The sequence below is a fragment of the Hydra vulgaris genome, chromosome 06 (assembly GCF_038396675.1).
Source record: "Hydra vulgaris chromosome 06, alternate assembly HydraT2T_AEP".
Taxonomy (NCBI): domain Eukaryota; kingdom Metazoa; phylum Cnidaria; class Hydrozoa; order Anthoathecata; family Hydridae; genus Hydra; species Hydra vulgaris.
The window spans coordinates 42,776,592-42,787,500 of record NC_088925.1 but is presented as its reverse complement, the minus strand read 5'-3'; the positions used below and the strand labels follow the sequence as shown (position 1 = coordinate 42,787,500).

At 26.9% G+C, this 10,909-nt stretch overlaps 1 protein-coding gene across 2 annotated transcripts in view; it reads right to left on the bottom strand.

Annotated features, from left to right (window-relative positions):
• The window catches only part of LOC100211089 (tyrosine-protein phosphatase non-receptor type 11), an 88,644-nt gene that overhangs the window by 6,709 nt on the left and 71,026 nt on the right, over window positions 1–10,909 (bottom strand). For both annotated transcript variants that reach the window (XM_065800193.1, XM_065800194.1), the window contains exons 14-17: window positions 8,820–8,896; window positions 8,417–8,497; window positions 8,129–8,235; window positions 6,299–6,425 (exon numbers count right to left, since the gene is read on the bottom strand). In XM_065800193.1, coding sequence (XP_065656265.1) covers window positions 6,299–6,425; window positions 8,129–8,235; window positions 8,417–8,497; window positions 8,820–8,896 — 392 coding nt within the window. The remainder of the gene's footprint in view (window positions 1–6,298; window positions 6,426–8,128; window positions 8,236–8,416; window positions 8,498–8,819; window positions 8,897–10,909) is intronic.

Sequence of the window (10,909 nt, the reverse complement as noted above, 5' to 3'; positions counted from 1 at the left end):
GAATTTTGAAAACAAAACATAAAGGTTATTTTCACATCAACTAAATACAAACCCTGGCGTATACCAGTTAAAATGTTCATGCGGTTCGATATACATTGGTGAAACTAAAAAGAAGGTGATATCGAGATGTATTGAACACAAGAAAAACAGCTTAAAAGAAAAATGGTCCAGTTCGGGTGCAACTGAACATTCCAAAACATGCCATGGTAAGTTTGATTGGTTGCACCCCAAAACATTATCTGTAGCCCCAGAATATCGAACTCGGAAAATCAGAGAGTCACTCGAAATAAGCGAAGCTAGGGTTCGACAGGAGTTAAGAAATGGTGATGTGGTTCTCAATCGGGATGACGGTGATAACGTGACAACTAAAACCTGGCGGCCATTTTTTAATAAAATCTGCTGACGTCAGTTATTTGAGAAAAATTTTTTGTATTATATTTTGGCTTTTTAGTGTTATCTTTTTAACGGCTTGTTTTTACTATAACGATTTCTTTGTAACTATTTTAATTATTATACCTGATGACGCTGATCACGATAGATCAGCGAAATATCGAAATAATTATATATTATTGAAAAAATATATATATGTATTTTAAAAAAAGTTTATACGCAGCCGTATTTATTGAATTCTACCCATTTATATATATATATATATATATATATATATATATATATATATATATATATATATATATATATATATATATATATATATATATATATATATGTATATGTATATATGTCTATATATATGAAGACCTCAGTGGAAAAACCGGCGTTGTCACATTTAAAAAGTATTGAGAAAGTATTTATTGATCATTAATAAAAGTCTTTATTTAAAGCAAATGAAACTAAGCAATTTAAAAAAATTTATGTTATAATTATTTTATTTAAAATTTATTCAAAAACAAAACATTTTGTAATTTTTTACACAAAAATTTTTTTTTCTTTGCTTTAAATAAAGACATTTATTAATGATCAACAAATACTTTCTCAATACTTTTTAAATGTGACAACGCCGGTTTTTCCACTGAGGTCTTCATATATATAAATATATATATGTATATATACATATATATGTATGTATAAATATTAGGTGATTCTAAAAATGGTCATGCCTGAAAAAAAAAAGAGCTCTAACTTATCATCCATGACCATGATTTAGTACTAAAGATGTAAGTTTTTTCTTTGAAAATCGTAAGGGTCGCTTCAGAAGGTAAAAGGGGAAATTTTTTGGGTATTTTGTACAATTTTTAAAACTGTTTTTAGGAAGTCTTGACATTAAAATTTTTGATTTTTTTTTTTTTATCAATTATGTTTGTTAAGACTTATTTAATCTAAATAAAATATTCTCTATTCTCTATTCTCAAAAAAAAATTAAAAACTTATAAAAAATGTTTCAAAAAACCATAAATCGATATATTGATTCAATGCTATTTAAAAAGACAGATATAAAAATATTTTTAAACTGTACATTTTTTAAAATAAAGTTTTAAATTTTTTCAGTAAATAATGTTTTCTTAAAATATATTTTATATTAAATTTTTTTTTAGATTATAACGGGTGGTTACTAAAAATCCGGACTAATTTTCATGGGCAATTACTCCCATAGTTTTTATGGTAGAGATTAAATAAAAATATCATTAAAAAGAGTTTTTAGTTATTTATTTATTTTAATTAAGTTTGTCTTCAACCAGTCTGTTTCTATCTATGATATAATCAAACGTGTTGAGAATGATTCTGGGTACAAAAGAGTGCAAAGAAGTGGTCGTGTGGCCAAAATCATGACCCCAAAGGGTATCAAGCGCCTGAAAACCATATTTGATCACAGTGACCGAGTTTTGATGAGGCAAGCTGGTCGAAAATATGGATGCAGTCATTCACATATCATTAAAACTCTTGCCAAGTACACGGACATCAAAAGTTATAAAAAATAGGGTATACCCAAAAAGTGAAAATACAAGGTTAAGGTCAATTTTTTTCAGGTAAAGCTTTATTCTGGTTTGTAGTTGCTTTACGTCTTTTGCTTGCCAGTTACTCTCATACACTTTGCCTTTCAAAATAGCCCAAAAGTCTTCTATTGGACGACACTCCGGTACGGCAGGCGGATTGTCAACTTTTTTGATAAAATTGATGTTATGAGTCTCATAGCAGTTGGTCACGGTTTTGGCATAATGCAATGACGCCAGGTCCGGCCAAAATATATAATTACCATCGGCATGATGAGCGTTGATGAACGGCACTAATCTTCTCTTTATACAATTAATTTCATAGATGGCTTTATTGACTGCAAGGCCGCTGGGGATAAAAAATGGCTTTGAAATACCTTTGTCAGAAGCGGCCAGCCAGACAAGCACCTTGGGCTCGAACTTGCGCTTTTTGCGATATTTAACACTTGGTAAAGTCTCTGTTGCTAGAGTAGTAGGTGCTGTTTCCATTAATTGTTGAGTGTGACAGAGTAAAGTAAGACTCGTCGTCAAGGATGACCGATTTTCCTTTAAAATCACGATAAACACGATCAATGCCGGATTTGATTCGCTCATTCTGGTTCTCTAGTTGATGAGGTATACCCTATTTTTTATAACTTTTGATGTCAGTGTACTTGGCAAGAGTTTTAATGATATGTGAATGACTGCATCTATATTTTCGACCAGCTTGCCTCATCGAAACTCGGTCACTGTGATCAAATATGGTTTTCAGGCGCTTGATACCCTTTGGGGTCATGATTTTGGCCACACGACCACTTCTTTGCACTCTTTTGTACCCAGAATCATTCTCAACACGTTTGATTATATCATAGATAGTGCTTCTTGGAATTTTTTCAGCATTGAAGTGAGCTACTGTGAACTTTTTACCTTGCAATTTATTTTCAAATAGAACTCGTAAATCCGTTTTCTTACCTCTTCTTGCTTGGCCATCATTATTTTCTTAACTATTATTAATTATCTAAAAACAAGTAAATTAACTTATAGAGAATTAAATAAGCTTTAAAATGGATATAAGCATGAAAAAAAATAATTTAGTTTGTGGCATTTAAAATTCAGTTAAAAAAAGTCCGGATTTTTAGTAACCACCCGTTATATTTGAAAAATTTATAAAATGCAACCGAAAAAAAAGTTTGAAGAATTAGATTAGATGAAATTTTTTTAGTTAAAAAGTTAATCAAAAAACTTCCAGCAAACAAATTTGCAACTGCTAAAGAAATATCTCTTTCTACGAAAATCAAAGTGTGAAGAAAATGTGATGTTCTTAGTAGTTTGTCCAAACAAACTTCGTTTATACATAATAAGACTGACTGCTGCTGTCCAAACTAATAGTTCCTTAGATACTTGGTGGATTTAGCTTGCAATACAAAAGCTAAAGTAATTTTTTCAATAAGTTTTAAATCATTTTAATCCATGTTTAATCCATAATTATACTATTAAATAATATTTTTACAAGATTAAAATTGAGAAATTGCTGAAGGAGTACAGAAGATACAGAACTATTCCTGCTAAAATGAAAAAAAAGATATTTGTTTGAGTTGCAAAGAACATAATATCTGTTAGTGATAAAGAACTGTAACTTCATCAGATTCACTAATAACATTTTGACGGAAAAATAATCAATGAATTAATGGAGGAAAAGCAATTTAAAAAAGATAAAATTGCAGTTTTGGTAAGGATTGATGAGAAAGCAGAACTAGTTGGCATTCCTCTAATAGATTCTAGTCCAGGGGTTAATCAGAAGCAAGCTATTGTGGAATTAATGGAGTTTTTTGGATTAAAAGATAAGGTTAAATGTCTCTGTTTTGACACACCCTCAGCATATACAAGAAGATAGCAAGGTAGACATCATGTAATTGAGCGACACATAGCCCATTTCTAAAAGATTTACCCAAACAACAAAACTACTGGTCCAGAAAACAAACTATTTGAAGTTCTAAAACAGAACTGGAACAGTATAGATGCTGAAACTAGGGAACTGAAACAAATAATAATACAACCTGGAACGTCGATATATAATCAAAAATTAGCTGTTGTTCAGTTTTGACATAATGCAATCAGTTCAAAACAATCTTCAAAAAGGTAATATTCTTATTTTGATTCATTTTATTCCTATTATTTCTAATTATTAAAAAGTAACAATTATTACAAATTTAAATTATATCTAAAACATTTTAGGACAGAAATATAAGAAAAGAATACCATGAATTAGCTGAATAAACTTTGATGGTTCTGCCATCAAATAGGTTTAAACTTTACTTACCGGGACCAGTTCACTATTCAAGATTTATGCAAAAAGGTTTATACTATTTAAAACTGTATTTTTTAATAAATGATACCCAAAACCTGACTGACAAAAATAAGGAAGAAATACCTGATATGGCTTTATTCATTTGTCTTTTCTATACAGAGTGATTTCTAAAAGCAGAGTTAAGTTCTTTGGCACCAACACAGGTGTCAGTCTTTTGATATTTTATTAATAAGTTAGAAAGCTCATTATTGATTAAAGTGATTCAAAATGTTAACTAATATTATTTATCAGGGTAATAGAGCTTACTGGCAAACTAAAAGGTTTGAGTAATCTGCTTGACTCTTGAGTTGTTGCAAACTCTCAGACATACTTTGTAACTGGATCTCGCTTTGGTAGTTTTTGCCTTAGCAGATAAAGAATGTAGAGAATGTGGTGATATGGTCAAAAAACTGAATAGTTTACAAAGACGTCCAAGTGACAGTTTTCCTTAGGAGCGCCAGGTAATGGAATAAGCTATACTGAATAGCCTTAACTTCAGTAAAGACGAGCCTTCTAGTTTGACTCCATTAATAACAGTTGTGGCTAGTCTTTGAACTGCTTAGGCATAAAAAGGCAGAAACTCAATGGATGAAGACTCCACAAGAATTTTGGAAATTCAATGATTTTATCTAGAATTTAAAGCAACAAGGGAATTGATGTTGTTAATGACTGCTCTGAGAAGGCAGCTAAGCTAGTTCAAGACCTAATAAAAAGAGCATATTCTAAGAAAAGAAGGTAAAACACCTTTCTCTTTACAAATAGTTATAAGAAAAACAGATAAAGCAGGAAAAAAAATAGGTTACAAAAAAGCTGCTACAAATACAAATAAAGTCTAGTTTATTATGATACATTTTTTTGTTAATATAAACTTTTTAAGAGAGAATAGAAAGGATCATAAATTTACATAAATTTACAAACTGCTGTATTCTATTTTAAAAGAAACTTTAGTAATGATTTGAATTTATTTATAGTTAAAATAAATTTTTATTTCGTTTTTAGTTTGAGAAAAAATTGTATGGTTTTCACTATTGATTACAAAAAATATATCTTTTTTTCACTCTATATATATATATATTTGCCAGAATAATCCCAACAATCAAGAAGAAGAAGAAATAATCAAGAAGAAGAAGAAGGAATAATCAATATTACTGTATTAAAGTATATAGAACTTTATTAAAAATAAAACAAAAAATAATGTACTTCTAATCCAATAATGTACTTTTATTAGTTTTAAAAATATTTTGAGAATATTTTGTATTTTAATGAGTTTTGCTAAATATTTATGGATTTTAGGGTTTTTTGACACAATTTTTATAAACATGAAATTTTTTCTGAGAATAGAGCCCATTTTATTTAGGTTAAATAAATTTTTACGAACTAAAAAATACAAACTAAACTTAATTTATTACTTTATACAAACTGTTTTTAAAATGGTACAAAATGCGCGAAAAATTGCCTTTTTTATCCTCTGAAGGAACCCAAGAGATTTTCAAAATTGAAAAAAAAATTTTTTTTAGTACTAAAATCATGGTCTGGGCAGATGATAAGCTAGGGTTTGATTTCTCTCAGACATGACCTTTGTTTGAAAGACCCTAATTTAAATATATATATATATATATATATATATATATATATATATATATATATATATATATATATATATATATATATATATATTCAATAAAAGAACTTTTAGTGATAAAACTTTAAATAAGGTAACATCTGGTTATTAAATCTCACGTTATTGGATTCGAATTACTTAACAATATTATTTTTTAAGTTTAAGCCTCGCGATACTAGTAGAATAGTTTTTAAAATCTTAAAATAATGAACTCCACATTTAGAAAGAAAATGGTGAATGTCATTTTTTTAAGAGCAAATACATGTGATAGATATACTATCTCATATTAAGATTTAGTTCTCAAACTAAAGACACAGTAGTTGGGAAAATAAAAATGGATAATCAAATATACATGGATAATAAAATAAATATTCTTTATTGTGATTATATGAATTAATTTACCTCATTAACAACTGTTTCTTGCCTAAAAGGATATATAGTCGATACCAAAGGCTTTGGTTTTCTTTCAGGAACTGGAGGAGTTATATCTGTATTAGAATTCACCGCAGGTAATGTCATATTAACTTTCCTAAGGAGAAATATTATATGATGAAACAAATTTTTATTTTTTGTTTTGTCCTTGGGTTGGAAGATTTTTTTTTCCTAACCTGTTTTGCTGAAAACATAGAAAATAACTACTGTTCAACAAAAACCATGCTTATATAACAAGGATAACGATATTTTCAAATTTTGAAAAAGTTGCATATAAATTTAATTGTAATTTCAAAGTTCAAAAGTTATATATTAGTATTAAATATTAAATTCTACTAAACAATTCATGAATCCAGAACTTTTAAGAGACTTTTAAAATTTTCTAGAATGATATTAAACAAAGTAGTCAAACAAGTATAAAAACACAGGGAATCAACATATCATTTTGTGCTATTGGTGAATAAAAAAACAACAAACCATATTTGAGAAGCAATAATTTAATTTGAATGACGTTTTAAGGTTGTATGCATCTATCAGATACATTTTGATGCATGTATGGACAATTTATAAAGACAAGATCAAAAAAAGTATTCTTTGAAAGCAAATCGTAAAATGTTATTTTATGACTTACTTACAAACTATAGTTTTGCAGAGAAAAAGGAGTATCACAAAAACAATACAAAAATAAATAAAATAAAATAACAAAATCAGACGCAGGATGTCACAAAAAGTCTATGCCTTTGACATTTATCTCAATAAACTTATGGAAAGCGTGAGAACTTAGTCAGAAAAGCAAGGTAAGCATTTTTATCAAGGCATTTTAAGCATTGAACATTTTCACCAAAGATAGTATAACAAAAATATTGAGGAATAGATTTAGGATCTACTTTATATAAGTGATTTACAGTTCACCCCGAATCTAGAAAATCTACTCATTTTTTAAACTTTTTGAGTGATTCTTTAATGCTTTTGTTAATTCAATACGCAACTTTTTTTTCTTACTAAATAGAATTAACAATAACAAAAATATATATTTAATCTTGTTTCTCTCAGTAAAAATAAATTTTCTTTGTGTTGCGGTCATAAAATCAAATTTTGAACTCAATGTTTTTCAATGGTCTGTAGACATAAACAATTGAAATATATAACACTTTAAATCCAAGGACAATAATTGTTTTACATCATACTATTAACATAGCTAAACTGTATATAAGCAGAGAAAAATATTATATATGTATGTGTATATGTTTATATATATACGCCCGTGTGTGTGTTTGTGCACATATATATATATATGCGCGTGTGTCTATATATATATATATATATATATATATATATATATATATATATATATATATATATATATATATATATATATATATATATATATATATATATATATATATATGTGTGTGTGTGTGTGTGTGTGTGTGTATGCATGTATATATATACACACACACAGATAGATATATATATATATATATAAATATATATATATATATATATATATATATATATATATATATCTGTGTGTGTGTATAGTATATATAGTATATAGTAAAGTATATAGTATATATATTATATATAGTAAATATATAGTATATATAGTATAGTATATATAGTATAGTATATATAGTATCTATAGTATATATATATATATATATATATATATATATATATATATATATATATATATATATATATATATATATATATATATATATATATATATATATATATATATATATATATATATCTGTGTGAGTGTGTGTGTATAGTATCTAGGTAAAAAAATTTTACCTTTGAGAATGTATATATTTATTTTCAATTTTTTCATAAAAGTTTGAAGATGAATCCAAACAAGGATCTACTCTTTTAGGCAAACTTGATTTCTTATTTAAATCATTCTGAATATATTAAAAAAAAAAACTATAAAAATATATAATACTAACTTATTAAAAACTACAAAAACAGTTTTAACAGATTTTCTTTCAACATCAGGAAGTGTCGTAGAACAATTCAGATTTTAATTTAATATCAAATATATAAAAACAATATCAATGACATAAAAAGTGCACAGTATCTTACAGGTAAAGTAGCTCTTTGCTTAAGTTTATGCTCCATTTCAACATAATGAGCTATGGCCAAATATATGAATTTGTACTGAGCCTGAAACAAATTTTGAAACAAATGAATATACATAACAACATAAAAAAAGAACTTTTGAACCCTTTTCAAAATGTTCTTTAACAAAAAAAAATTTAAATATTTAAAAATATCAAATTTAAATTATTTTTAATATTAGGGCGATAGTGTGATAAACTATTTGTTACTTGCAGAGTAGCAAGTAGATTTTTTTTTTAAAACATTAGAGTAACCTCTTCCATTCATAGTAGTTTTTATATAGCAACAATAGATGTTTATTGGTTCCATTTATAAAACATGCAAAACATTTTATAAAGTTATTTTAACAATTTTACCAAGATAATACCTCTAACTGAACCATTCCAGGTCTTTGTGAACGAACAAGCTGCACTGTTTTTTGAATATCAATTTCACAGTCCATACCTTAAGAAACAATAAAAACATGGTATATAGAAACTTCTGCTGTAAAATACTAAGTATTTTTGAATGATTTAAAAAATATTTTAATTAGCATGCCATGGTCAAAAACTAATATATCATTATCTAAACATGTGGAAAAAAAAAACGTGCGCAACAGTTAAGAGTTTTTGTGGTCACTTTGATAGAAAAAAAAAATTATTTTGTGTGGTCACTTTGATGAACGATGACATAACTATTTTGTGTGGTCATTTTGAAAACAAAATTATTTTGAATTGATAAATACTAACTAGAAACATTGGTATTCTCTTTATTTTTTTTATTTTTATTAATTGCTTTTTTCAAAATTCATAAATGACAATATATAAAAGATGATATCTAAACACTCTTGTATTTATTATTTAATGTGCCCAGTTTTTTACAGTTTACTAAAAACACATAAAATGGGGACCGCACTGTGACCTATTTTTTTAGCATGTGAAAATTCATTCTCGTGTTACTTGTCATTTAAATAAATCTTATCTTTTTACAGCGACTGCTCCTAAGTGCTCTGAAAACTCTTATTCAACTAGTATTTTTCTTTGAACATCAGTTCTTTGGAGTTCAGTTCCTTCATCTTGCTTTCCTGATTCATACAATTTCTTAAAAGTGATTGCTTAGTAGCCTCATCAGAAATGAAGATGATTATTTTTTAAAAAAAAATTAATAAAACATATTTTATGTAAACTATAAAAATTTCCTCAGCTTAAATATTTCAATTCACTCCTTCATATTATATTAGATAATATGAAGAAATTCATAAACAATTTTAATTAGATTACACAGTTTGCCAATTTTGGCCCTAACCCTCAAATTGAGGTCCAAAAAAATGACAATATGTTCAGTAAACTAGAGACACTCAGGGTTTATTTTGAATAAAAATAAAAATCTGATTACATAATCCGAGAGAGTTTGAAGTTAGACAATTTCTGCAACATTTTTAACATAAAAATATATCGGTTGACTAAAAAGATTGATAAATACCTATCTATGTTTAATATAAAGATATAAATGTGATTTTTCATAAATTTTACATGTTTTTGTTATAACAGCACCATTTTGGGGGTTTTCGTTCAAAATGTTTTGTTATTATTTAAGGCTCAAACATACTAACTGTTAATCAAAATTTTGTACACCATTTTTAGCAATGTCAGCTTCCATCAAAATTTTACAAAGAGCATCACAATTTTTAAAACAATATAAGGACATTTGAGTATTTGAAGGGATTTCAACAGAAAAAGGAATGGAGCAATTATCTTTTTATTTGGCTAATTTACAATACTTTAAAGTAAGGCAGGTCGAGGAACCATTTTTACTGTTCTTGAAGAGATTTTACTTGATTCCTTCAGTCCTAAATTTTAATTAACTTTTCAGTCCTAAATAATTTTAGTGTCTTTAATAGTATTTTTTGCTTAATAAAGTCATAAGAATTCAAAAATAAGGGAATGAAAACTTGGGTTGCCTACTGCTTTATTATTTTGCTTATGTAACAGGTTTGCTTAAAGATAACATTTTGAGTCACAATTAAAGCATTATGCAAAGTTTTATTTTTTCCTTCGATCATACACTGTTTTAAAAATACATAAAAAAATTTTCCTTGATTAATTTTCTTAAAACAAAGCAGGTTTCAAACTATTTGGTACAAGAACAATTTACAAAAAAAGGTAATTCAAATTTCATATAAAAAGTATTCTGTATTTGAAAATAAGAAATTTTAACCAAAAATCTTTTATTTTTTCAAGCCTTTAATCTAAAGATGCTTGTTGTTGTAGTCTAGCAAGCAATTAAAAAGTTGCTTTCCATAGTTAAGATTATTCATACTTCTTTTGTATCTTGACCAGTGAGAGTTAAAGACTGAATGAAGTGCCTTAGATGATTGCTCCCTATAACAACCGAGTCCAGTGTTTTAAATTTTGATGAACTCTTTAATGTGGTGGAAAACAAGCAGTCATTTTTAGCAAACTCACCATTGTGTTAGAG